We start from the raw sequence: 27,996 nt of genomic DNA, 5'->3' as shown, positions 1-27,996 counted from the left end.
GCCACCCAGAAACCCCATACTCAACCATCAGCAGATGGATAGCTTCTTCGGTGGGGGGGGGGGGGGGGGAAGGGGGGGGGGGGAGAAAGAGAGGGAGAGAGAGAGAGAGAGAGAGAGAGAGAAAGGGGGGGGGAGGGAGAGAGAGAGAGAGAGAGAGAGAGGCAGAGAGAGAGAGAGAAAGACACAGAGAGAGAGAGAAAGAGAGACAGACACACAAACCTAAGCACTAGTGTATCCTGACCTTTGATTTCACGTAAGTCGACACCAACTCTTTCAGGGTCACAAAGTCACCAAAAGCACAGGGAGGAGCCGAAATCCAGCACTGTGTGTGCCTTTGGTGAGTACTTTTCCAGGTTATGGAGCATTTAAAAAGTCCAGTATTTAGCGTACCCTGACATCAAACCCCAAGGCGTCTATCAGAGAAGACTAGGCTAACAACACACAGAGTGAACAGCCCATTTGAGTATGCGGTCTACCACACAGCAGATCACAAACACCAAAATTCAACAAGAAATGCACGTAAACCTCCATATAAAAGCAAATGGTACTTAGTGCTTTTTACTGAATTTATGCACATTACATTATCATACTTTGGTGTCTTGATCATTTATTAGCTGTTTTACAGTGTGTGTAATTGCTGCCACACGTGCTAGAGCTGGTTGCAAAAACTGATTTGCTCAATCCATCAATTACATTGTCAGCATCAGTCCTGTGAACATAAATATTCCAGCCAGGAAAGTAATTTTTTATGAAGCAATAAAAAACTGTGCTACCTGGAGTAGGAATTACTCAACCTGTTCTGTCTGCTTTAGAAAAACAAGCATTTGCAAATAAATAGGTCTTGCATTTGCTCGAGTTAGAGCTATTAGCGTTGTAAATTCCTGACTGGAATTTTCTTGCCAATTAAATTGAAAATGAAAGGTAAAACAGTTGACATAAGGGGGCCGATTCAAAGCGCCATGGCCGCCATGAGCGCAAAGAAGAGACACAAAAGAAAAAAGTTTGCTTGCAGTCAAACATATTGGCAATTGTGCAATTATCCATGTAACAGGGGCAGTCTGCAAGGTGGTAACAAAACCCCCCCAAGGAGGGACAAACGTAAAGCATTTACCAATGATAACAAAGGATTTTTAAAAAGCAAGCCCAGGAATGAGTGAAAATGATGGGCGTGAGGTGGGGGTGGTAAAAAGCCCACAAAGCTTACTACAGGTCAAAGTACTTGCGTGCTCGAGATAACAGGTCAGCCAAATGTAGTGTAAACAAAAATAGCTCTGTAAGTTAGTGCGTCTGCTGTAGCAGTTCCAAGTCATTCACTGTAAGGCAAACTCTAAGCCTTTCAACCTTCAAAGTTCAATTATGTACTCTCTAAAAGTAAATAGTCACAAATGTGCTTAACCTTAAAACATGCCTATGTCACAACTACGGAACATCAAGAATACAACAGCAAGCCCCCATGCAACAAGTAAAGAAACATCTTTACATCACTTGTTTATAACACATTGCACTTCCTAAAGGAGACCAGCAAGTGCAGTGTGCCTCTTGTGCATTCATGCTGCCTGCGGGGACAGAGCCTGCTGTGCCCTTGGTTGCCTTTGAAGTAGTAGGGTCTCTCGCTACACCTGCTCCATCTTGTAGTAGCTACTGTTGCCTTTTTAAGTGTGTTCATGGGAAGCTGTGTCTCCTGCAGGTATGACTGTCCTCAAGCCTTGGTTTTGTGCCTTTCAGGCAGCTTCACTCTGCAGCTGCGGGCAGCACGCTTAACTGTCCGCAACCAGCCAGAGAGGTCTGCAGTGAAAGTCTGACAGGCAAATGATCTGAGGAGTAGAAGCCATGCTAGTCATTCAGTAAGGAGGGTTACACGTAAATCAAACATAAAACTGGTAGGTCAAGATTCCGGCTTTTTAAGGTCTGAATATGTGTGGAGGGGATACAGTATCGTGGAGGGGGGTAGGTATGTCCTTTGTGCCTTCTGTTAAGAATTGGAGGGAACATTTCCTCCATGAAGAGAAAACTTGTGGCTTTGCTCTGAAATTCATGTCCTTGTTTTAACCAGGTTCTTCTACAACTGCCTGTGACTTCTAAGATCAGTTTTAAGATAGAGCATCTGCTACAGCAGTCCTTTCAACCGAGACTTTATATCAGCAGTAATTTCACAGTGCCCCTTATGTTCACTGCTGTGTGTTGTGCTCCTTTTCGAACAACTTGTTGGTAGAGTCTCGCTGTGCTCACAAGGGACAGGGGCGGTGAGTGGGAGGAGGCGGGCTGGGCGAGGGGACATTTAATACATTTAAAAAAACACCTGATCCGCCAACCCGCGCCGCTCCGCTTTCCATTGTCGCTACAGGCACAGGTTCGCAGCCTGCCCTGGGGCCAATCCTGACTCTGCTCAGAGCAGCGTCAGGATTGGCTTGGAGTGCTCAGCAAGGGCGCTCCCAGGTAGACTGGGAGCCTGTGCATGCTCTCTCCAGCCCAGCAACATAGTGCCGGGCTGGAGAGAGCACAGTGCGCATGTGTGTTTGACCGGCCAAACACACATGAGCTCTAAGGGGGAGTGCACAGCACTCCCCCTTACTGCTCATCACCCCCATGGCCCCACCCTTTTCACAACGAAAGGATAATAAATATAGTGTATTATCCTTTCTTTCTGAAAGGTTTTCAGCTTTTGCTGCAGGTGGGTGGGCATGCTCCTCCACCCTATCAAGGAGCCGCCCTGCAACTTGCTTAGGAACAGCTCTATACTAACCCTGAGTTACAAGATTGTGGCGAGACTCGGCTGTCACTAGGACAAAAAAAGCATGTTCTCTGCTTTAGGAAGCTATTGAAAAACGTTGGTGGTCGCCATTTTCTTGATCTCTTTAGAGGTCTCTTTGGTCAGAACCAAGAGACAGTTCATGTAACAATGCGCCCGATAGAGCAAGCCTGAACACTGAGATTGTCATAGTACGGAGGTCATATCCATCCATTTCTTTCAAATCAGTGACCACATATAAGCCTAAAAATATTCTGCTGCGAGTAGAGGGGCCCTTTTGAGCTTCACCAGTTGAATGTCTTTCAGCCCTCAGGCCAACAACGGAGATGGTCTGATCATGGTGATATTGTACATTTATTTATTTTTGCAGATATATGCAATAGGTACCAAAATGTCAAAGTACTAAAAAGTAAAAATGCTCTTGTCTAAAGATGGTGTTTTGTGTATAAATAAACACAAAATGAAATGAAAGCAAAGACTGGCCCATTAGCCCTGGCTCTAAGTGGATGACTACTTTTTAGGTGGATGCGCTTGTGCACAAACAAAATGCCACCTCTCACAGCGGGTAGAGCCAATGCCTAAAGTAGGCTGCCCCATTGTGTGGAGCCGAAAGCAACATGTGAATGACACTTCAACAGACCAATGGATGAAGAGGGCTGATCAGTTAAAAACTATCTATTTATCTATCTGTCTGTCTGTCTGTTTATCCTCATTAAAAGTCCAGTAGACATTTCTTTTGCAGAAACAAAAACACAAAGTGTAGCACTAGGAGACATTTCTACGGCACAGAATTGCAGTCACCGTATCATGTGGCCACAAGGCAGTGCTGTGATCAAACTGTGGAGCGTTGGTGGGGGCAGGCTGTGGTGAAGGGAGCAGAGTGAGAGACTTAACTGCTCGGCCTGCAACAGGACCCATCTAACAATGACTGCAGTGTGGTCGAGAGCAGCTAGATGTCAGGGACACGCGACTCCATAATGACTGCCCATCTCTCACAAATAGGCTTCATTCTCGGTCTTAGGGATCCAGGAGCCAAGCACACCCCCGCCTAGAAGGTCAAATAAATCAATACAATGGGCTGAAAGTGATAGAGCGCATTTACAACAGCTGCATTAGGTTTCAATGCTTAGCAGGAAAGCCAGAATGCAGAGCCTGTATCGAGTGGGGCATGGATAAAAGCCCGAAAGTATCATGCGTTTTAAACTCTGTCCTTATGTGTTGCACTAATATAAAGCAACGGACAGATCAGCCATTAGCTCAATGTCCTCATTACCTAATGAAGCTTTGCCTGCGGGGAGCCGCAGATCATACAGAATCCCCAGTAAGAAATGAACTAAGCAGACAGGATTTGGGAAAAAATGCTTTCCTTTGGCAAGTGCAGCCTAATTGCCCCATAAGACTTTACTCTGGTCCTGTGATTTGTCTTTCTTATAACCGGGAGTGTGATTGATAGAAGAAATAACCTAAGGTTCGGAATTTGCTCTGTCTTTTAACTCTGACTTTTTTTTATTTTTTTTTTATTTTTTTTTACATTTTGTCAATATTTAAAACAACGCTCCTAGCTTTCTCTCCTAAATTTAAAAAAGTAAAAAATACATGGTACTCTAGCAATTCAGATAGTAATGTTTGCTATCTTGGCTCACCGCAAAGCACTTCAACGCATTGTCAGGGTTGGTAAGTGCTATATAAATGGTATTTAGAATGACATCAGTTGGGATTGCCTCTCTGAATCGAAGGTATAGATACTGTCTGGCAGAAAAGGTGCTACACTCCCAGAGAAGGGAAAGGTTTAGACTAAGTTTCATTACAGTACAGAAGGGGAGGAGCTATGACTTTATACATAGGCTATTACTTCGCTCCCTTGCTTCTGGCCTCAGAAGTTGGTAAAGCCCTAGGATGTGACAGAAGAGGGATCACTTTATGTATCTGACAAAAACAATAAAGTTGTATGTTATCATACATCCTTGTCAAGTTGGAAGATATAACATCGTTGGCAATTGGTTCGTCACTCTAGGTATGTACTTTTCTACACTTAGGTATTTGGCTGGTGCACAGTGTTGTGTGTTTTGATAAAAAAAATAGCTACTCAAGGAAATCACTGATTTGGAAGAATAGCACTAAGTCATTTTGATTGCAGTTTTATCAAATGGGCTTGCTAGTACTGTAACATTTCCACATTCACTGGATTTTGGATCAAGCAACTGTGGTATAGAAAATCTCTGAGGCAGTTCAATTTTGCAATGCAAAGTCGGCAGCTAGAACTAGGTCCTCAGCGGGGAGAGGGCGAAACATCAATAATCGAAAATATTACTTGCCAAGTGTTTTTTGTTTAGTAAAAACAAAAAAAATGCCTTGAAGATGTAATTATTTTCAATTTCTGCATTATCATCATTAGGAGGGTGATACCGTGTGTTCCCCTGTAAACCACTCCCAAGCACGCATATTTGTTGTGACTTGACGATAGGTGAGAGCACCTCTCTCTAGAGTTAATCCCCACTGCCCGGCTCAAGCTAGCCACAACCCCAAAGGAATCAGTCTCGGCTCTAATTGCCAAAGAGCACACGGCCACTCAAGCTCAGTGTCTGCTCTCTTATCACCTTCTAGGGACAAAGTAAGTGTCCTTTTTGCACTTTCACTCACAGCTCTGTGGCATGGCTGTGCTAGCCATATGCTTGGCCTCCACATACTTTCACCACCACCTCTGCTAAAGGGATTTGCAGCTTGTTATAGAGACTGTTGCATGTGCTTTCAGTTTGCCTCACTACCCCTGCCCCATGGGTCACTGAGAAAACAAATCATATTTTCAACTGAGCAAATATATCGCAAATTGAGCATAAGTTATGTGCTACTCACTGCACTGTCTTGCACTCACCACAGATTACTATTCGTATTAAGATTTAGTTCAGTATGTGTGATGGATAAAGCTGCTAGCTGGTGCATAAGTGGTCAGAATATCAGGGTAACTCCACACACACAAGAGAGTGCACAAGGAATATCTATGGGGAGGGACAGGCCTGTCAAAAGCTTTTGTGGGGCTGGGTCACTAAAATCATGTGGGACTCCCACAATCTGGTGAATAAGCATTTTTTCAGAAGATCAAAGTTCAACGACACATTTGGAGGAAACCCAAGTATATGGTCCAACCTAGGGGCGGGTGACGTTATCAGTCTGGTCATGAATATTTCACAATAACTGGCCAAACCTGCTCTTTTGGTCCATAAATATATTAAACTGTCGTACAGAAGAGCGCTGAAAAGAGGGGGGGTCCTGAGGCAAACATTGATTTGAATCATCAGAGAGGCTAGCTTCGAGCCAATTTACAACCTAAGTATAATAAAATGTATATTTACTATGATTCTACAGCATGAACGAATGGGGGAAACCCATTTCAATAAATTGATTAGAGCTGCCAAACCTAGGACCTTACTTGACAAACCACGTTTTGAATCAAATAAACATTTCAATTACACTCTGCCATACAAAAATGTGGGTCCATTATTTGGAAGAACGTCTGCACCCTTTTCCATTGGTACAAAACAGTGAAGTTGAGTCGAGACATTTGGTGTGCTGTACAAAAGGATGAGGGATTCTATATTTAATAGGCACTGTTATAATGCCCTCAGCACAAGTCTGAGTTGAACCAAGTGCTGCTATCCAACATCAGCGTAGGTTTAATGTACATTCTGAAAGCAGCCGTGTTCCAAGAAAAATGTCATGCGTCTACTTAAAGAAGATAAAACCAAGCCTTATTTATGACTGACACAAAACCTCAGACCAACATTAGGAAAGTCAGTGGGTCTGGTGGTTAAATAGGTTTCCATTTTTTATAGCAAGCACACACCAGAAAAAGACAATAAATGCCACCTTCTGAACGTAGTACTTAAATGCTTGTCATAACAAATTTACTTACAAAAAAACCATTCCATATAGTCTTAATAGAACCATTTGAGCTTCTCTTAGCAGGCATGTGTACCTTATAGCAGGTACAGAACGTCGTTTTTGTTTTAATGTACATCTCAAGAAGATACGATTCTTATTGGCATAAGCAAAAAATTCAATTGACACTGAATTGTTGTATCGTGAAGACAGTTTAAACACACAAGCATGAGGAAACAAATCTAAAAAAGAAAAGAAAAACAATAACAAAGAATAAAAAAAAAACACTGCACAAGAAAAGCACTGTCTCAATACCCCTGACTGAAGTGTGCTTCTTTTCAGGTGGCTGGGCAGGGCTAGAGGGCTGATGGGGGCTGATCCACTGCCCCCATCTGTATGGTGTGGTAGGCGGAAGTGAATGTGAATGACAGTTAAACAGACCAAGTGACGAGGAAGCCTAACTCAGAGCCCCTCAATGTGCGTTCATAAGTATTTTTATGTATGAAGTGTTTCATTAAATGGGGCTGACGAATAAAAAAAAACGGTTTCTAGGCTAGAACTAAAACTAGCACTCAATTTGTAAATTTAGCAATTTCTTCACTTCAAGTACATTTTGTTTCCATAAATCTAAGCATAGAAAAGAGATCTGTTCTTCGGAGGAAAAACAAGTTTCCTTAGCAGGCAAATATATAAGCCATCCAATTGTTAGGAAACCTGGACTTGATGCTTTCTGCAAAAGCATTCCAAATACACATCAAATAGGATTTAGACTTCTCAGAAAGTCCACAGCTCCCTTTTAGCAAACAAAACGGACGCAAATGGACTGCTGAAGAGTCACTGCAGGAAAGTAAACACCAATTAAAAGTTGCAGCTATAACTTCTGTTGTTGTTACAGTCCACAAAACCAGGAGCTGGCAAGCTGTAGTGGCAAGAGTGCGCCAATTATAAGAGAGAGCTGTCTGACAGCCATCACCAAAGCAGCTGTTTGCGGAGTGGGGAGTCTTCTAAATGCACCGCACAAATGACGCCGCCGCTGGGGAAGTGGGAGCAGAGATCTGATTGGTGGTCAGCCAGGACTGGCTTCAGAAGAAAAAAAAAAACGCATGTTATAAGCAGCCGGCCTGCTTAATTGTCAACCAGGACGCTCTAAACGTTCTCTGCACAGATGTGGATATTTATTCGCTTGACACCAGCAGGGGGCTTCGAGATGGAGCGCTAGCTGGAGTGCAACGAAACTTTTGATATTTCACGGTTTACAAAATTAAAAGCAATGAGTTTCATAATCACCCTTACAGCACCAAGACAAAAATCCCTTAGTGGAGTGTGCTATATGTACAGGCAGTGCTAGTCGTACTCACAATCACTGAAGCAAGATTTAATGTCATCAGCTATACTTGATATTTTGGGCAGTTTTTTTTTAAAGGCAGTTTTTGCTGGGCCCATCACCTTGTGACTCAGATTATACATATAATAATTAAACTGGGTCTTTTTCTCTGTGCTAGGCATGCATTCTTCAACTAAGGGAGCACTTCGAGGCGCAGGGTTTTTTGGACACAGCCTATGGAACGGCTGCAGGAACAGGCCTAGCATCCAGAAACAACATATGGACTTGGAAGCAGGGCTTCAATGTATTCAAGTGCTACTGGCTATGTTAAGTACCTCCCACGCGCACAAGACCCAAGTTGCCTTGTACAAGCAGAATTATTAGGTACAGATATTCTTGAGAAACTTGTGAAAGGCTATACCTGAAATTTAGACAGGACAGATACTTCAAATTAGACAAGGCACAGCAATAATGGTGGCAAAATACAAAAGAGTGCCCGAAAAAAATAATTCCTTTCTTTAATGTAAGCGGGAGCACTTCAACAGGAAAATGTTTTTTTGACTGAAGTGCTCAATATCCTCACACCACTCCACAGTTTCGCATTTAATTCTTGTCAGCAGCAGGAGGCCGGGAGAACATATATGGGCAATGGTGTTAAACAAAGCAGGTTTGTTAAGTGATTACAGCATACTGACAACTATCACCCGCCCTAGGTCTTCTAAAAATGAATCCTGATCTCTGACCTCTCAGAGGCTAAAAATCACCTCAGATGGATTAAGCATATGGTGCACGTCAATACATTTTCTGATATACAGCAATGACTACTTAAAAGGGTGAAGCAATAATACGGATGTTAGAAATTTGGTGAAAACATATAGGGTCTGGTAGGACTGGACATTAACTCAATTTGGCTAATGCCACATGAACACGTTACTTCTCTTCGATAACACTCTTGCTGGGAGAGACTATCTAGCCACAAATTCCTCATGTTTTGATTATTTCCCAGGTGTCACTGGATCTGAAAACTATTCAGTAAAACCTCCACGTGCTGGTACTTCAAACCATGCAGTTCAGCAGTGATGCCATTCTGCCCCAGAAATGATGTGTGGAGCCTCTATAGGTGCCACTCCAGTGCACAGACAGCAGTTGCCTCCGAGAGTATCTGTAGCCCACAGATGCAGAGCCCCAAAAGCAAATTGATATGACTAGTGTACAAATTCCTAGACTTGGGATCTTATTAATGGACGATCACAGAATGGGGAAGATGGGCGGTCGGTGAGGTATCTGTGGTTAGAGTCTCTACTATAAAAAGCATTACCAAAGGTAAGTAATTTGTTCTTCTGATAGAGACTTCTAGCTGCGGATTTTTCACCTTTTTGACTGATACCAAAGCAGTATCTATTTGGAGGTGGGTGTCTGAGTGGACTGAAACCCAAGGTCCAGCAGGACAGAGTGGGCAAAATGTCCCTCTTTGTGAACCAGACTGTCCTGACAATAGTGCATCATGAACATATGGAGGGACGTCCAGGTAGTCGTCTGGCAAATGTTAAGGAAAGAGGCTGTGCATACACAGTATTAGCAGCTTTACCCTGTAAGAATGATCATGCAGTCCTTCGGGAGGCTGCTTTTTGGCCAATGTATACAATATTTTGATGCACAGCACGATATGGTTCTTTTATGCACAGTTTTGCCTTTTTTCACTCCAGAAAACCCTACAATGAGCTGATTGCCCATCCATTGACCTTTGGTGCAATCTACATAAAAGTTTAGCGCTCTCTTGGGGTCCAAGAAATGGAGTCTCTCCTCCTCCTTAGGGAGGGAGGCAAAACATTGACGCCTGCAAGGTTATGTTCTGACCAACTTTGAATGCCATCTTAACTTTAGAAAAGAAAGAGGCCTGTCTCCGCAATACCAGCTTGTCTGGGAAGAAAGCTGTTTACGCCAGGTTGACACAGAAAGCTTGGCAATCACTCACTCTCCACACCAATGTAATAGTGACAAAGAACTCTGTCTTGAAGGTGAGAAGATGCAGCGGGGAGCTGTGAAGCGGCTTGAAGTACACATCAGCAATGTAAGGACCAAGTGATGGTCCCACTGTTGAATGACAAAGGAAAAGGGAGGCAATAAGTGCTGTAATCTTTTTTAAAAACAATTTGTAACGATGAATGACAAATAATGAAGGCTCATACAGCAACCACAAAAAGGTCAAACGGCACCCGTTCACTGTGCTCAGAGCAAAGTGTTGCCAGGGTAGGGCTAAAACAAATAACAAAACATCAGGTAACTTCGTCTGGAGGATGTCTTTCTGCCGTGTCACACCAAGCCACAAATTTGCCTTGTGAAAGGAGTATACAGTTTTCGTCTGGACGCCTGGCAGCCAAGAGGACATAAACTACCTCCAGAGAAAGGTGAAATGTGGTCAGTTGAGCTGTCACCAATCAGTCTTCAAGCATGAAGGTGGAGATGGTGAAAGCCCAGGTGCAGAACCCTGCCCTGCTGCTGTGACAGCAGATCCTTCCTGAGGACAGAAGGCAGACACTAAGGCCTAGATAATCTGGATACCATAATCTCTGTGCCCAAACCGGAGTCACTAGGATTACTTGGGCATCGTCAGTCCTGATCTTCTTAAGAAGTCGGACAGGAGTGGTATAAGCAGAAAGGTACACAAGAGTCCTGAGGTCCACTTGAAGTGGAACACATCTCTGAGTGAGAGATGTATTGGAATCCCACTGTACTGAAATGCTGACATTGCATATTTTCTGCAGTGGCAAAGTGATCAAGCCATGGCCCTTCCCATTCTCAGAAGATACCTTGTGCCACCTCTGGATGTAACTGCCACTTGTGGTCCACTAGACACTGACAGCTGAGTTTGTTGTCCAACCTAGAATTTAAAGAGCCTTTTCAGGTGGTTCACCATCATGAAAATTCCTTGGTCGTCCAAGCTGAAACTCTGCTGTTGATCTCCACCACTCCTAGATGGCCACCCCAACCCGAAAGCAATGCATCAGTCACCACTGTCAGCTCTGAGCAGGGAAGGGAGATGGGTCTGCTGCAGACTTAATCAGAGACCAGAAACCACAACTGCAGATCTTTTGCAGTCTTCTCAATATCTGAACGTGGTCAGAGGTGTCCTCTTGATATTGAGCCAGAGACTTCAGATCCCACTGCCGAATCCACATATGCCACTTGCCATGCTCGACCAGCAAGATGCAGGTTTTCATCAGTCCAAGCAGCCTCAGAGTTGACCTCACTGAAATCTAGAACCAAGACTAAAAGATCTGGATCACAGCCTGAATGTTCTGGACTCTCTTTCTCGAAGAAAAGGCACAAACCTGCACCATGTACAGAATAGCAAATGAAGCAGCGCACCTGAAAAATCAGATGTGAGGCAGATGTGACTGACACGTTGATAGTGAACCCCAAAGATGACAGGAGGTGGTCCATAGTCTGGAGGATGCTGATGACTGCCTAGGGTGAGCCTGTTTTCAACAGTCAGTTGTAAATGTAGGAGAAGACTGACAACCCCGATATCTGAAGGTGTGCTGCTATCACTGCCATTACTTTCTTGAACACCTGAGAGATGCAAGTGAGACCAAAGGGGAGCTCAGCAAACTGAAAATGCTCCTGTCCCACTATAAACTACAGATAGCGTCAATAGGCCTGCTGACCAGGTATATGGAAATAGGGGTTGTGCAGGTCCAACACTACCATCCAGTCTCCTGGGTCGAAGGCAGGCAGACAAAATTTGGGTTAGGGTGAGCATTTTGAAGTTCTCCTTCCAGAGAAAGGCATTGAAAAAGACACAGGTCTAAAATAGGGCGAATGTTTCCATCGTTCTAGGGTACCAGAAAGTAGTGGGACCAACAACTACGTTCTACCTCTGGCACGCCACCCTCTCAAAATCCTCTTTGGCTGAACAGGCTTACAGAGATAAACCCCGTCAGTCTCTGCAGGATCCACCTGTTTGATGTTACTGTCCTGCCAACCCAGCCAGAATCGCTAGATCCTGCCTCCAACCGGGTGGACATGGTAAAGGGACTTGGCAGGTGGAGCTGCGGTAGGGGGGGGGGATTAGTGGACTGGGTGGTCCAGTGACCTTGACCATAGGGCAAGGGGCATCACGACCTCAAATGCAAAATCTCTGGGCACCTTGCGGGGATTGGACTGGCTGGTGGTATGGGATACCTCTGCTGAAGCTGCAAAAGGAGTAGTGGGCCTGGTGTGGCTGGCCCAGTGGGGCAGATAAACCCAGGGAGTGTGCAGTGGCCCTGCTCTCCTTGTACCACTTAGGAGCAGAGTCTACCTTGTTCAAAAACAGGTGAGTTGTGTCAAACAGCATGTCCATAACAGACTACACATTGCCTGAAATAACAGTGGACCGCAGCTAAGCATGGCAGTGCATGGTGACACTGGTGCTAATAGCTCACTCGATAGAATTGGTAGCGTCTAAGCAATCAAGAATTGTTAATTTGGCTGCGTCGTGGCTGTCCTTTATGGCCAGGCGATAACCAGTCAAAGATCACTTCCTAACCTCAGCATTTACTAACCAGAGGGTCAAGATGGCAGATGAGAAATCCCTCTCCCCAAACATCTCCACCTGTTTCACCTCCCGATCGGGGGAGTCATAGGGAATGTGTTTGGATTGGTCTTGGGTGCAGCTCCTGTGCCACCAAACGTTTAGGTGAAGGGGTGCAGAGATATAAATGCAAGTTTGCTCAGGGTGGTGGTGCTCTACAATGTGACGGTTGACTGGGGCCTGAGTATGGTTTGACCAATGCCCCCAACAAAGTATCATTAAGGACCCAATTAAATGGGAAGAGGGGCTCAGTAGATGCCTGTCCCGGCTGAAGAACCTCTATAAGTACATTGGTCTTGACCTCCAAATTAGAAGTCGAGGACTTTGGCTGGCCTACACAACTATGGTGTAGGAAGCACTTTCTTCAGGTGCAGAGCCAGGAGGTGGGAGAAGGCTGGACTCAAGGGAGGTATCAGGGCAACTAGACTCATGTTATCCAATGAATTCTCCTTGTGATACGTTTAGCCAATTTGATCACTGGCATCTTAATCGTTATTTGAATCTGTGCCAAACACAGAATGGAGGGCATGTTATTGTTGTGTAGGCAGAGCAAGTGCAGGAATAGGAGTCTCAATGGCATCTGGGCACAACTTCAATCGAAGTTGAACTGGTGCTGACTCCAAGTTCGAGAGGATAAACTGGGACCATGTCATCCGTCATCAATTAAGTGGGCATTAATGCATCAGGAAGTGACGTGGACCATGACACCAGAGAAGGAGTTGAGAGTGGACCCAAAGGTTGACCCATTATGGGCTCAGAGGGTCCAGCTGGTGCTGAGGGCAAACCACCAATGGTAACCAAGGTGGAGATTAGCTTTACTCCATGGGGCCCACAAGCACACCAGAGGTAATCAGCAGGGATCCAAAAAGTCTGACATAGCCTAGCAGAATTCTTTGAATGGCTTAAAAGTGGCGGATAATTCAGAAACACAGACTGTGCCAGAAAAGGCTGCAGGAAAGGATCCAAAGTCAATGAACTTCAGGGCAAGAATGGAGATGTGTGGTCATGCCCCCACACATTCTCAGGGGAGCGTGAGTGGCAAGAAGGGGACAATTCTTACTTAAACTTCTTGTGTTTTTTATCTGACTTACCCAAAGATTTGGACTGAGAGGAAGACTGACCATTGGAGCGATTCCGCTGAATTATTGATCTCAAACCGAATCAAACTTTTGACTTGGACTCTCGATGAAGAGACTTGATGTGAAGAGTTATGCCACACAGTTATCAACACACAGTCACTACAGGCATTATAGCGGTGGCTCCCCAAGCACAACAGGCAGACTTGGTGAGGATCTGTCACAGACCTTTGTTTTTAACACTCCTTACAGGGCTTAAGGACTGGCCATTTTACACTGTAAAACAATTTTATGATTATAGTAAGGGTCTCATAGAGACGAGCAGTAACCTTAGATCTGCATCTAGTAGTGCGGAAATAAAGGAACAGATGTCAGCATACAGGTGTGGCCCCTGCACTGGTGGGCAGAGGTACTACTGAAGAGTCTCCGGATCCAGTCTGATGCTGGGGACTATTCAAAAGGTGAGGAATCTGCAGCTAGAACTCACTATAAGAAAGGCTGTTTGCCTTATGGCTGGTTCTCTACTGGTTTAGGACTGCTCAATGCCAGGTTCAGGAATGCTCCACCAAACATACTCACATTCCTCATTATTAGCATCCCTATAGGTAATACCATGCTTCTAAAGACGTGTTTTGCACTTGTGCTCAAGTGTCATCATTCTATAATATTTGAAGAAATTTAAATTTGTAATAAACTAAAAATGTATTTAGCCTTGTGTATTATTTCTTGTGTACATTGTTTTACATTAAGTTGAACTTTAAAAAATGATTTTTTTTTTTTTTTTTAAACTTGCTGATGGGCTGCTTAGCTTTTATTCTTGTGCTTGATTCATTTAATAAACATAAAAAAAGTCAGGGTTTAACTTCAGTAACTCAAACTCTTCTTTTGCCTCTTTACCTTATTTTGCTTTCTGAACATTTCTCCCTTTCCTCCTGACCCCACTGTGATCACCATTCTACTGCAGCCGCTTGGCAGAGCCCATTGGTCCAAAATTATTTCGTCCTTCCGGTCTGTTTCTAATCTTCTTTCCCCATGGCCCTCTCTGATTCCACCTCCATTAATCCAAGGGATTCCAAGGGTAACAACTGCTATCCCTGGCAAGCTGCTGGTACCCCTAGAGCCATGGGCCCTAAGCAGCTGCAGGAAAAGTTGCCCTATTTACTTTATATAGTTTTCATTCTTGCCCCTTCCTCAAAACCCACAGCAGCAAGTAAGATGCTGCTGGGTAGCAAAGGGTGATACAAGAGGTGGAGCCGGTGTCGAAGGTCAAAGGACAGCGATGTATCTTCCACTACCCTACTGTTTTGGTGCTGTGCCGCCTGGTGGAGGGTTGTCCAATCATACCTATTTAGCATGTCGTATAAAGTATTGCAATATCACAAAATAAAATAATGGACAAAGTGTTGAAAGTTCAAACACTCACCCCCAGGCACAGATCTGGGTTTAATTCATTGTTATTTTGCTTGCTACGTCACCCCAGTTCAGACCCAGCTATATGCAAATCAGTCTTGACCCTGCTCCCTATGGGAACAGTCCAGCCCGAACTGCCATGACAGGTCCTACCTGGGCAGGATTCAAGCATCCTAGGACCGGTTTCAGGGTATCACCCTTCATCAAAGTACTGCACACACAAGTTTGGTGTAGGAATTGTTAAGTTTTAATGAACCACTCTTTAAAATTGTAAAATGAATAATATATATTAAAAACAAATTGTGATGAACCACTTAATACAAACGCGAGTATGGCGCAAATTTCGAGGATAGTTTTTTGGTTTGTAAGAACGGACCTATATTATGTGTCAGGGTAATTATTACTAGATGCCCTTTGGGTGGAGATGAATACATTACTCCTTGTACTACCAATGTTTTTAGCAACATAATTTCAGAAAGCAAACGGTTCCTGAAAAGGAATACGAAGGTCTGGCATCACCAGGTGTATGGCGTCACTACAGAGCATCAGGGTAGAAGTATTAGCAGCCCCCTCCCCCCTTGGGCAGATATCAGCCGTGCATGATGAGTGGTGAGTCACATCTGCTCTACAGCCGAGCTCCTCTACTGCTGCACGCCCATGTCTGCCCCATGCCGCTAGCTGGTCCCTGATCACAACACTTGCACCTGCCACGCAGAAAATATAGAGGACCCTGTCCCTACAGCTCCTCATTTCAGATCACTTAAAAAAATGTAAGTTGGGTGGTGGTGAAACTTGCACGGCTTTTTGTTACCCGTTACATCGCCTGTGGCTCTGCTGCTCTAATTGCAGACTTGTACGTTTTACAACCACACTATTTTCGTATTGACAACACTGGCTATCTCGTTGCCTTTAACAACATTATGGATGGAAATACAAAGTGAAATCAAATGAGGGTGCGCATAATTGCATGGTTACAATAGCGATTTTCATATGCCACTGAAAATCGTGGTTACCTGGACACAATGGACAGCACTGTCCTGGGTGTATGGTGGGACTGGCACAGTCTGGCACAGGGCAGGTGATCAGGGCACACATCTCTCTTCCATTGTGGCAGTAGCATTCACGGCAGCCATCATGCCAACTCTCCTCGTTTTCATGTCGGCGTCCATCCATTGACAGGCAAGATGTCGTTTTCACAGACGGCAGAACAGATGCTGGTACTTCTGAATCAAATAATCATAAAATAAACGGTGTCAGGGGGATTCTCAGGGCAGAACACTCACAAATACTGAATGTTGTCTTCTACCCTTCACCAGTTTAGTTTATGATACACTTTACTACAAGATTAAAACTATGGAGCCAACAAGCAAGTATATAAAAATCAAGTGCAGTAATGCTAGTGATAAAAAGCTAGCTTTTTTAAAGTTGTGCGCGCACCTCAACTAGAAGAGGTAAGGTCTATCAGCAGGCCCACCCATACCCAACACACTATAAAGATCTTGGGCAGTGCTGAACTACTTTTACTTTCGCATTAAACAGAGAGAACCATTAGTAAAAAAAGACATTGAACAAAGTTCTACTAAACATACACAACTAAACAAAACCAAACAACCACACCTAGCTGGAAGTCTCATGGCAGTTTTCTACTGGAGGGGTTCGGTAAGTGAATGTGAAAGGAAATTTCACTTTAAGCACACTGGCCTCCCAATGTAGGAGTCTAAAACTAGCAGTAGAGACCATGTGATGAGACCAACTAGTCTTAAGACTCCAAGAAGGCACCCCTAAATTAGGAAACACGCAGCATGAGGCCTAGCTGCTGAAAACATAACTACACATTCAAAAGGACTTCTGTTGAGAAAAATAACTGAGAAGAGAAAAATGAACTAAAACAACCAGAGAAAAAAACTGGAATAATTACCAGAAAGTCACTGTCAGGAAAACGTGTTTTGGCAAAGTCTATATGCAGGAGCTATAGACTTTGTCAATGTGTTTGAGCCATGTTGAATACCAGCGTGGCTAATGTTCAGCAATGCTAAAAGTTAGTGGCGTGCAGTGGAAGGGCAAGAAGTGGAGTAGAGTGTCAGAAAGTGCCATGTATTGGACTGGCTTGGAGTAGAGTCGCGTAGTGGCGTACAGTGGTGTGGCACAGTAGTGTGGACTGGTGAAGAGTACACTGGTGTAGAGATTTGCATATTATTGTGGCATAGAGTAAAGTGGTGTAGAGTGAGCGACACAGAATTCAGCGAGGTAGATTAGGGTGTTGTATTTGCATAGTAGAGTACAGTGGCAGAGTGGAGTGGTGCAGAGGAGAGGAAAGTGTGTGTGTGTGTGTGTATAAATATATCGATCCCATGACTCGAAAACACTTCTTCGAAGAAAAACAACTTGTAACACTCCGAGCCCAACACTAGATGGCAGGACCTATGCATAGCATGTGTATCTGGAGCTACACATGCCATCGAACATATATATATATATATATATATATATATATATTTATATACACACACACACATATATATATATATATATATATATATATAATTTATATTTGTGTAGAGTGGCTTATCGCCCATAAGGGTATCCAGGCGTTGTCCAGGGGCACGGGGAGATTAAGTGATTAGCCCATAATTACAGGATGTTGCACCGATGCCAAGGCGTGAACACGGATCCCCAGCTCCTGAGGCGGTTGCTCCGACGGCTGCGCTACACCCTCCCCCTGTGGCATAGAGTGCAGTGGGGTAGAGTGATGCAGAATATAGTGTCGTAGAGTGCAGTGCCATAGAGTGGAATGCTGGCGAGTGCAGTGGCATAGGGTGGAGTAATGCACAATAGAGTGGCGTACAGTACATTGGCGTGGAATGCACAAGTGCAGAGTACAGTGGTATAGAGGTCAGTGGAATTGAGTACAGTGCTACAGAGCAGAGTGTTGCACAGTGAGGGGGTAACAAGTGGCAGAGTGCAGTGGTGTATAGTGGACTGGCAAAGATAAGAGCGGACTGGTGAAGTATAGTGGCGTGGAGTTAAGTGGTGCAGAGTGAAGTGGTGAAGAATGTAGAATTCAGTGGCGTACAATGCAGCATCACAGAATGCAGCAGCTTACATTTGAGTGGTGCATAATAGAGTGCAGTGTCATAGAGTACTATGGAGCCGAGTAGAGTGGTGCACCATTGTGTGGCATAGAGTGCAGTCCTTGAAGTAAAGTGGCACACAGTGTAAAGTGGCATAGAGTGCAGTGGCGCACAGCGGAGCAGTACAGAGTAGAGAGGTGTAGAGTCCTCAGAGTGGAGTGAAGTACAGATTAGTGGTATAGAGCTCAGTGAATGTAGAGTGGCATAGAGTGCCGTATGCAGAGTATGGTGGCATAGAGCTCAGTGACAGAGTGTGTTGTTGCAGGGTAGAGCACCCAGACTTAAGTGGTGTAGAGTGTAGTGGCAAAGAGTACAGTGGTGTAGAGTAGAGTGGGGTGGAGTGTACTGGCATAGAGTAGAGTGATGCAGAGTAGAGGAGAGAGGCAGAGTGAAGTGGCGTAGAGTAGTGCAGAGTGCAGTGGAGTGGTGTGCAGTTATGCAGAGAACAGTGGAGTGCCGTAGATTGGGGTATGCATGGTGTGGTAGCACATAGTCATTACAGACAACACATTTTCATTTGAAATGACCATTACATTTGCACAGACACACAGCTTTACTAATAAAAGTATACAGAGCACAAACAATGTGAAAATACGACATCACCTACTGTATTGATTTGTTTTGTTCATATTAAAGTATTTGTTTACAACACACATCACAAACAAAAAAATGTGCTCCATTTGTGCTTGCCTAATTTCAAAATATATTCTAAAATACTTGCACCATTCATTTAAAAGGTGTTGTATGCTCGAAATAAAGCTTTTCCTACCCTCAGTATCCAGCAAGATTGTCACACAAGTCCTCTCAATTTGAAGTCAGAGAAAGAAAAGTAAACCCCAAACTTCCATAGAAGACTGAGCCCAACATTCAAATTCTGCATCTTTGAATATACAGCAAATGTGACAAGATAAGAACAAGATTTACAGGCCTGTTTACAGAAAGGAGCATGGTCTGAAAGGGTTTGACCTAAAAAGTGCCTCAAATGCAGGTCTACGCTATCTTGGGAATAGTGGGGGAAAAAAGGGTCCTCAAAAGAGGAAATATTAAGGTTGCATGCTCCTCATGCCCCCTAAATGCTTTTTTCAGGCCCTCTCAAGTGTCCAGAGAAATCTAACTAGGCACATTATCTACACAATGCAATGTCACACTGCCATTTAACAACTTACATTTGATATGTGACGTCAAAGATTTGCACAAACAAGCTTCTCTCTTTATTCCAGTCTAATTGAACTGTGTCCATTTGCCATGAGATGATGGGCATCAAATAACACGCTCGAAAGTACTCAAAAGTGAAATTAATTAAACTTTAATTCAAACAGTACAGGTAGTGCGGCACAGTAAATGACTCTCGCTAAGCTCCATTTTTGGGAACAATCTGACCCAGGTTTGCACTGGAAAGCGGAAGACAATGTAAAAGTGAAACACACTCAATTAAAGGTGTGCAACCACACAAAGTTGAAAGTGACAGGAAACGCACATTATGGGTCCATAACAAACACTGGGTTTACACTGAAAACGTGAGACATACATTCTTCCTTATTCACGCCCCGTGAGAATGTCAATGAAAGTCCAAGGAGAAAGAAGGCTGCATGCCTTTGTGCCAACAATAGTTTTTAGGCCAATGCTTTGGGAGCAGAGAAAGTAAAAAGCTGTTCTTCAACATTTATCCACATTATGCATTGAAAAACACAGCATTCAATGAGCAGTAGTTAGTTTTAGTCTGGTTTGATTATTTGTGTGTTCTGTTCTTCATTATTACTAATAATTTGGTGAGTTAGATAGTGGACAATCTACCTGCTCATTACATTTGTAGCTCCTACTAGTCATATCATTTCAGGTTTTATGGGGATCGTGGCACACAGGCTGTTCAAGATCTCTGGATTGGCGACTGCTATCATGCAGTTCCTAGGGTTGGAAGACGGTAACTTTTTTCACCCTAATTTCTTCAATTAATTACCCCCAGTATCATGCCTGAATTTCTGGCGTAGGACTGGTGGCATAAACACCTTCCAAGTGCTTTGGAATAAAGCAACACTCTGCTGTTGCTCAGCCTTTCTTTGTTTCTATGCCACGTGACTGAGGGTGCCAGGATTGGTCTCTTCACACACCTCACCCCCATGCCACTTTGAAGAGAGCATTAGTGTTGTCCAGAGCAGGATACATGGCATGAATGTAAGAGATGATGTGAATCCTTGAGACCAGAAAGGAGGACAATGAGAAGGCAAATAAAAGAAAAAAAAGCACAAGTATAAAAAGGATCTCATCTTTGTTACAGATCCCAGTAAACTACTCATCATGAGCTGTATTTTGAAGTCAGCAGAGAAACTTACATAGATGCCAGCCTGACAGCAATTTTGTAAGTGGTGGTACCTTATGTCAAACACTTTGGATGTAAGCCTCAGGCCAAAAACTTAAGCTTTCCCTTATTTTCACCCAGTAGCCCCACGTATTTGTATGCAAGTTTCAAAATGTCACACACGTAAATTTTTCCACAGCGATCCCACAGCCGTGTCACTGGGTGAGCCCCTCTTTATTAGAACCCTTTCAGCCAGCAGCTTTGGCATCAAGAGTAACATCATATGAACTATATTTCGTAATCGAAAAGTGTACATTCAAAATAACCACAGCAGATTTCAAAACTCTCCAAAAAGTATATCTTGAGTGCTTCCCACCTCCATTTTCCCCATATTAACACCAACAAAACCTGGGTTAATGGACTGGGACAATGTTATTTCGCTGAAGTAGAACGCATCTGCAAAAACAACATGCTGTGAGCACCTTGGTCAGTTTTCTTATATTTACCAATGTTTGTCCAACAAATGTGCTACTAACGATCCATTGAAAGACCGTGCAGGTACACCTTTGCTACTGAGAAACCACTCCATTGATGTACAATTATTTCTATTCCAGTACCTCTAAATTACAACTACTAAGAAAACCAAGTCCTCAAACGAGGTACGTACAAGGCGAAGTGGAATAGCTAATGTAAGTTCTACTGTTAGATAAAGGATTTTCAGTTAGTTTAGGCTGAGGGGTAGAGTTAGGATTAGGTTTCGGGTACGGTGAAGGTCTATCCTTAAGTTTAGGGATAAATAATGCTTTAAGATTTGGAATTAGATTCAGGTTAAGATAAGAGCTTCAGGTTAGCCTCATCTTTGCACTTTTCTTATTCTGCGGCGTTATTCTTGGCAGTGATATTGTGTGTAAGGCTAATTCTATCTAGTGATACCTCAATGTAGTGGCATGCTGCCTACATTGCAAGTGACATCTGTTTCTCTTTCCAGTTCTTTCCCTTGCCATAGTTAATGGGAATATCGGCACCACTTGTTTGATGGTCAAAAATTGCTTTTGCAACCCTCATTTTTGACAATAAATTTTAGTATAGGCCAGGTTACAAATTCCGCCCCAAATTCCAGCTCATACGAGACAAATTATCTGCGCTACTATGGGGACACTGAAAACTGTTTTTATTGCTTCATGATATAGATGATGTTGAGTGACTGGGTGCTCAAAAGTCTGCTTTGATCTTCATAATGTTCTTCGCCACCCAGACATTTCTAGTACTAAAATGATGAAAACAGATGATGAAACTGATCCAACTCCACTGATCACTAACTTAAAGGTGGAAACTTGTAAGAGCAGGTTTAAAATGCTGTCTTGGAACATAACAGGAGTCCGCTCCTAAATATCAAATGAAGACTGACTGGAGTTAATAGAGAACAACGAGGGGGGTAGAAGGGGGGGTTATTTGGCAGAATGCCACTCCGTTTAATGCCAGATACTTCACTTATCTGGGGTCTGGTTTTCCCCGATATAATACGATATAATACTTAGAAACGTTTGTTAGAATATCCTTGACCAGCAGACTACTGATGTAATTGACCGTTTGGTTGATGTTTTATCAGAAATCCATGACAAAAGTAAACATGACCTGTTTTGGCCTAGTGGATGGATGGGGTGAGGATATCACGCATTTCAGACACACCCCAAATGGTGAAGCGCAGAATGGATTAGTTGTTAAGAATAACCTGATATCTGCCCAGTGATTCACAGCTAGGAAACAATCCATATGTCCATACCTTCACTGGAAAAGACCAGAGCAGCGCCACAGATTTTATTTTGGTATCATTGGTCCTACACCCTATCATCTTGCATTTCAAAATCTTGGCAAATTGTATATGTGAGCAAAACCCGCTATCATTTGCAATTAACCTTGATGTGATAGGAGAAAGTAGCTCCCCAGAAGAATTCGATATGAATAATTCTAAAAATAAGGGTCTGAGAAGCAAATGAGAAAGTTGTTTCAACCCAATTCTTTGAAGCCCTCAATGTAAATAACAAAAAAGCAATAATGATATGCTTGATTCCAAAGGTAGCTTTGGAAAGGTTTGCAAAGCTATGTCTGAAATGCTTGCATTCAGGAAATCAGCAAGAAATCTCCTCTTATATAGGTAGTTTAATTCACCTTCTTCTTCCACACATAGGCAGGTTGAATTTGCCCTTAAACCTGTTCCACCAAACATCAAAGTTTTTAGAAAACGTTAGGCATGCATATAAGGTAGCAACAGAAACAAGAAATCAGATCTGCTTGGTAAGATCTTTTAGGATATACTAGAACGTTTTAAGAAGCTGTAAACCACCCATTCTTTACAGAGGGCAATAACCGTATGGTCGAAAGCTGCATTTCAGTTGGCTCTTCGGTAGTTTCATTCATAAAGACTTTTGACGCAGAAAGAGTAAAAGGCAAATCAGTTGAAGAGATACCCCAATTTCACATTAGCCAGGTAGGGGCTCGTAGGTTAAGGGACTCCGTTTTTATTTCTGAAGTAATAAATGCCATAAATAAGAGTATAGAGGGCAAAGCCCCAGGACCCAATGGTGCTACTTTGGATGTAGCCAAACAGAATATAGTATTCCAGGCACAATAACTTACAAACTGAATTCAAGCATTGATTAGGGATGAAATGCCCAGATCCTGCTGCGAAACAATGATAGTCCCTATTTTTTAAAAGGATGACAGAACTCACCAGGAGTTGTTACCGATCAATTTCATTGTTCGGCTCTACCGTGAAAATATTAGACTGTGTCCCCTTATCCAGACTAGAGCACTGGGCAAAACAAAGTCATTTTTTACCTCATGTTCTATACAGCTTTCGCCCTGGCCTGGGTACAGTGGAGCAATCCCTAAATTTACTATTGCTGATGGGAAAATATTTCAAAATCAGGAGATGTTCCTTGCCCATGGCTGTCATGGACTTCTTCTGTGCTTCTGATACTGTGAATAGTACAAAGCTATGAGCCATGTTGAAAAAGATGGGGTTGATTTAGCATTAATGGACCTACTTAGGTGTCCGCATAGGGACACAACACTTGTGGGCCATGCAGGGAGCGTTCAACCTCCATATGCTTCCAATCGGGAAGTAAGGCAAAGTTGTACTCAGGCACCATATTTGTATGTATTCTATATAAATGGCCTAGATAGCTATCTAGCGTGTAAGGGGAAAGGCTTACCACAGATTGAGAAGCGTCCTGTCCCTATCCTTTTATATTCAGACCATGCAAGTTCTCCTTTCGAGAACTACAAATTGTTTGCAGATTATATTAGATGCCTTTACAGCTTTTTAGGAATGACCTTGACTTAAAAGTTAACTGGTACAAGTCTTTTACAATGATCAGTGGCCAGAAAAAAAAAAGCAAAATCAGGGGTGCATTCCTTGGGAGGGACTGAAATTGTCAAAGCAAAAAACATTTTACCATTAAGGCATCACTTTTGCCTCAGATATGGGATGGGGTCATTTAATGAATCCGAGACCACAGTTGCTTGCAAGACAAAATGAGACAATCTTTAAGTTTTCCTCCAAGTTAGACCAGATACCAATAAAGGAAATGCTACAATTATATAAAAGTACAAGTATTCCAGTGAGCACTTACGGGGCAGGGATTTTGGGGTACATAAACCCTGAAAAAAATTCAGAAGACAGAAAACAGCTTTTTAGGTAGGCTCCTTTCAGTTTAAAAAAACACTGCATCCTATATTTGTCAAAAGGAATTAACTTTTTGGAGGATAACATAAAAGCTGCCCTTCTATAATGGTTTCTCAAGATCTGGTATTTACCCGAAGTGGCCTTTGCGGCCTACTGTGAAGGACTCAATCAATCAATCAGTTTTTATAAAGCACAACTACTCACTGTGAGGTTCTCAAGGTGCTGGTGGTGGGTCTGAGCCTCATTCGAAGAGACATGTCTTGAGATTTTTCCTGAAGATATTAAGTGATGGGCTTTGTCTGAGGTGCGTGGGAAGGTTGTTCCAGCTCTTGCTGGACTGTGCTGCTCTTGATAATATGTTTAAGATTTTGTGGTTACATTATATGAAGCAATCTTTTGCTGATTTGGAAGTCCCAAAATATTTTAGTACCCAAATTGTAATAATGTAAGCTTTAAACAGAAAATCCGAAATTTGTTTTTCAATTGCAATACACGGATAGCTCAGGCGTAATCTATGCAATTGTTTAACATACAGCTCTAATCACCACAAAAAGTATGGAGCAACAGCTATCTTGCATTTGTTTTAAACCCGCATAGACCCTACTTTACCAGTTTCCATTTTAGCACGGTGCACCTTCTCTTAGCTTTTCCCCAACAAGGCACTTGATTTTATAATCTCCTAAAATGTTCTTGTGATAATAGTTCTGCATAGAGCACTATATGCACTTTATGTTGTTTTGCACCTTATGCAAGACAGCACGTTTTTGCTCCCGATAATTCACACTAAAAAGATCAGTAATTATAAAGCAGGTTTAGAATTTCTACAAAGTTTAGAGTCACAAGTTACTTACTATGCAGTAATAAATTATATATAAGGCACTTTAGCAATCAGGAAAAAATATTAAATGTTAAATGTATTTTAAAAAAATTAAAAATAAATCTGTACTATATTTCATTGTTTTATATGACTGATTATTTGATGTACTGTATATGTTGAATGAAATTTTTAATCACATTTTATTTACTTCTCTTTAATGATTTGACCTATTTATCGTGTTTTATGTACGTTTATGGCATCAAACTGAATAAAGGAAATTTGACTGACTGGATGGATGGGTTGATAAAAGGAGGATGAAATGATGGATGGATGGACAAACAAGTATATACCGATGGTACTGAGATGGCTGAACAGTTGGAAATATGAGTTAAGGATGCAGGGGTGTGGAAATCTCTAAAATATCTACTTGTCCAAGGGGCAGGTTGCATCATAAATCTACTTGTTCTGTAACAAAATCCATGTGTCCCATTGGTGCCATGTAGTGGGCTGACAAATTATAGCAACAGTCTCATTATAGAAGAGCTCTGATAATAACCCATCTAAGTATGCCAGGGCTCGTACTACTGTAGGGTTTGAACACTAGTAATTCCCTTACTTTGCACCTTTCAGCAGATTTACATACTGCAGGCTGGAGATAGGTGTAAGCAATAGCTCAAGGGATGGCATGCCCCTTTTGAGTCTGTACAAATATTTTAGGGATTTTCAGCTGCTCTACCCATACTGTGAACGGCTGCAAATGTATTCCTGATACAGGCAGAAGTAAAGCCTCTTCCGGGTTTGGGAAAAAGTGGATGGGGGGAAAGTGAGCCTGTAAACGCTCAACAGATTTTTTTTATGAGCAAATCTACACATGCCTATTGGCTCGTGATAAAATATAGTTCACAAATATTTTCTAGTAGTACAATTTCCACGCCTAAGTCTATAAATTCTTGTGAATTCATGAAAGCTGTAAACAAGCACTAATACAAGGACATATACCATGGGTGAACCTTTGTGATTTTCTTTAAGAATTGGACACCTAATTGGTTATCCAATACCTTTTGCTTTTAATACAATTCTATCTCTCTCTCTTTTTTAGCTGGCTTCACTGAGTGACAGCATTCTCGTCTTTTACAAAGAGCATATTGGCACATAATGTAGTTTTATTTACTGCCAGGAAGTACTGTGGCAATCTGTTATTTTTGAGACCAAACAATATTTGTGCATGTTGCCAGTGTTTACTATGATGGTGAGGGCCCATCATCTCCCACAACAATAACATTTTACAAAAAACATCTCAAAACAAGACAGGCATATACAAAACCAAAAGACTGACCACTAATGTCAGACTTATTGGCTTTGCCAATGCTTGTTTATTTTCATGTTTCCCATATTCTTGTTGAAATTGGTTACACTGATTTCTCCATTAAGAATATTTTTTAGAAATACTAGCATGCATCATCACATTCTACTGAATGATCCTTCAACGGAATGGTACCTAAAATCTCCCAGTAGTTCAGCAAAACATTTTTTCCTAGTTGCATTTTTTATGAACATTTTATTTTAAAGGCAAATACTCAATCTTGCTTTCAAGCTTCTGCGATTATCTGCATCTAAACAAAGAGCTTTCTGGGAGCATTATAAGTAGCCTCTGATTGTTAACTTGGCAAACATGTGTACACATTTTATACTAGAACCACTGTCAGTAGTACAGTCCGAGCTTAGAACATCTTCTTAGAGTGCTCGCCCTAATAATAAAGGCTTTAAATTAATGAACCATAAATAAAAGTTTGAACAGCTTAACATATAGACATAAATATTACCTTAAATGCAGACAATGCCCTTCACTGATTCATACTTTAGTACTGTAAAATTGCAGCCAAAGGGTTGGTGCTGCAGGGGGTTGGGCCTACTTGTCTCAAGGACAAAGTAAACATGAAAACTTGTCCTTGACCCCAACCAGAATGTCCTGGGTGTCGGGTAATAGGAATTCCACACCTCTGAGGATGGATGAAGACTTAAAATGAAAAGGTGGATCAATAGAATGGTAAAGGAAAAATGATAGTTAAAAATGTGAAAAGATGGATGGATGAAAGAGAGACTTGAAAGCTGGAAAGACATGAAAGAAGGATAGATGAATGGGCCTCTTCAAGGATGAGTAGGGATTATTTGCTTTGCTTGCACAATGACGTTTGAGGTATGGATCAAGGTTGGGAGTTTCTGGCTACTCCTGTGATGCACAAGTTACAAACATTGTAAATCTTGCCGTTGGGTACATCAGCGTTAGCCCACAAGAACACAGTCCATGTCAGACTTTGGTGAAACTCAAATACAATAAATTGATCTAAAATTAATCTATGTTGAACAGATTTACACAATCTTTGGTTATCAGGGATGGGTATGACTCTCTTCAACATGCAATGGACACCTCTGCTGTACATGTGTCACCGATCAAATGGAAGGGGATACATTAGTATCTTTAAGGATTGCTCACAAACAGAATGCACATTAAAGGGGTGTAATGGTGTCTTATTTTAATTCAAAAGAATCAGCAGCATGCTAGATTGCTGAATGTACACAAGGGGTTGAAGAACATATTTCCCTAGTCAGGGGTCACCCAAAAAATATGGCGTAGTTCCAGCGTTGTAGTATGTCATGTATGTCAAATAATATCTGCTCGTTCCTCTACTCAGTGGCCTAGAGAAGTACACACGTGAACCATATCCTAATACCCCAAGTACAAACAGCAAATGATGAGAATTTCAAAAAGATCCAAAAAAAATTCAAAAACGTTTTTGTCAGCCGTTCATAGCCAGGAGACCACAAAGGCAATGTGTTCTTAATACACCACAAAATATGTTTTGCTTTTTGCCAACTTTTTTTTTTTTTTAGACTGACGAGTACCGGCAACTTTCCTATCAAAGTCTAGCAAAAACCATGACAAAACACGTAGTGGCAAAACCAAAAATACTGACAGCCAATGCTTTGCGGTAAGACATGGCACTGACGATGAGTTGCAGGGCAGGCTGCTTTTAATACGTCAGGAAGACATT

The 27,996-nt window shown here is 42.4% G+C and overlaps 1 protein-coding gene across 3 annotated transcripts in view; it reads right to left on the bottom strand.

Moving 5' to 3' along the window:
• The window catches only part of CRIM1 (cysteine rich transmembrane BMP regulator 1), a 752,848-nt gene that overhangs the window by 71,248 nt on the left and 653,604 nt on the right, over window positions 1–27,996 (bottom strand). For all 3 annotated transcript variants that reach the window (XM_069235322.1, XM_069235323.1, XM_069235324.1), the window contains exon 11: window positions 16,025–16,234. In XM_069235322.1, the coding sequence (XP_069091423.1) occupies window positions 16,025–16,234 (210 nt within the window). The remainder of the gene's footprint in view (window positions 1–16,024; window positions 16,235–27,996) is intronic.

Source organism: Pleurodeles waltl, chromosome 5 (genome assembly GCF_031143425.1).
Source record: "Pleurodeles waltl isolate 20211129_DDA chromosome 5, aPleWal1.hap1.20221129, whole genome shotgun sequence".
NCBI classification, from domain to species: domain Eukaryota; kingdom Metazoa; phylum Chordata; class Amphibia; order Caudata; family Salamandridae; genus Pleurodeles; species Pleurodeles waltl.
Note: the sequence above shows the minus strand (reverse complement) of the source record. Positions and strands in the feature narration are given on the sequence as shown.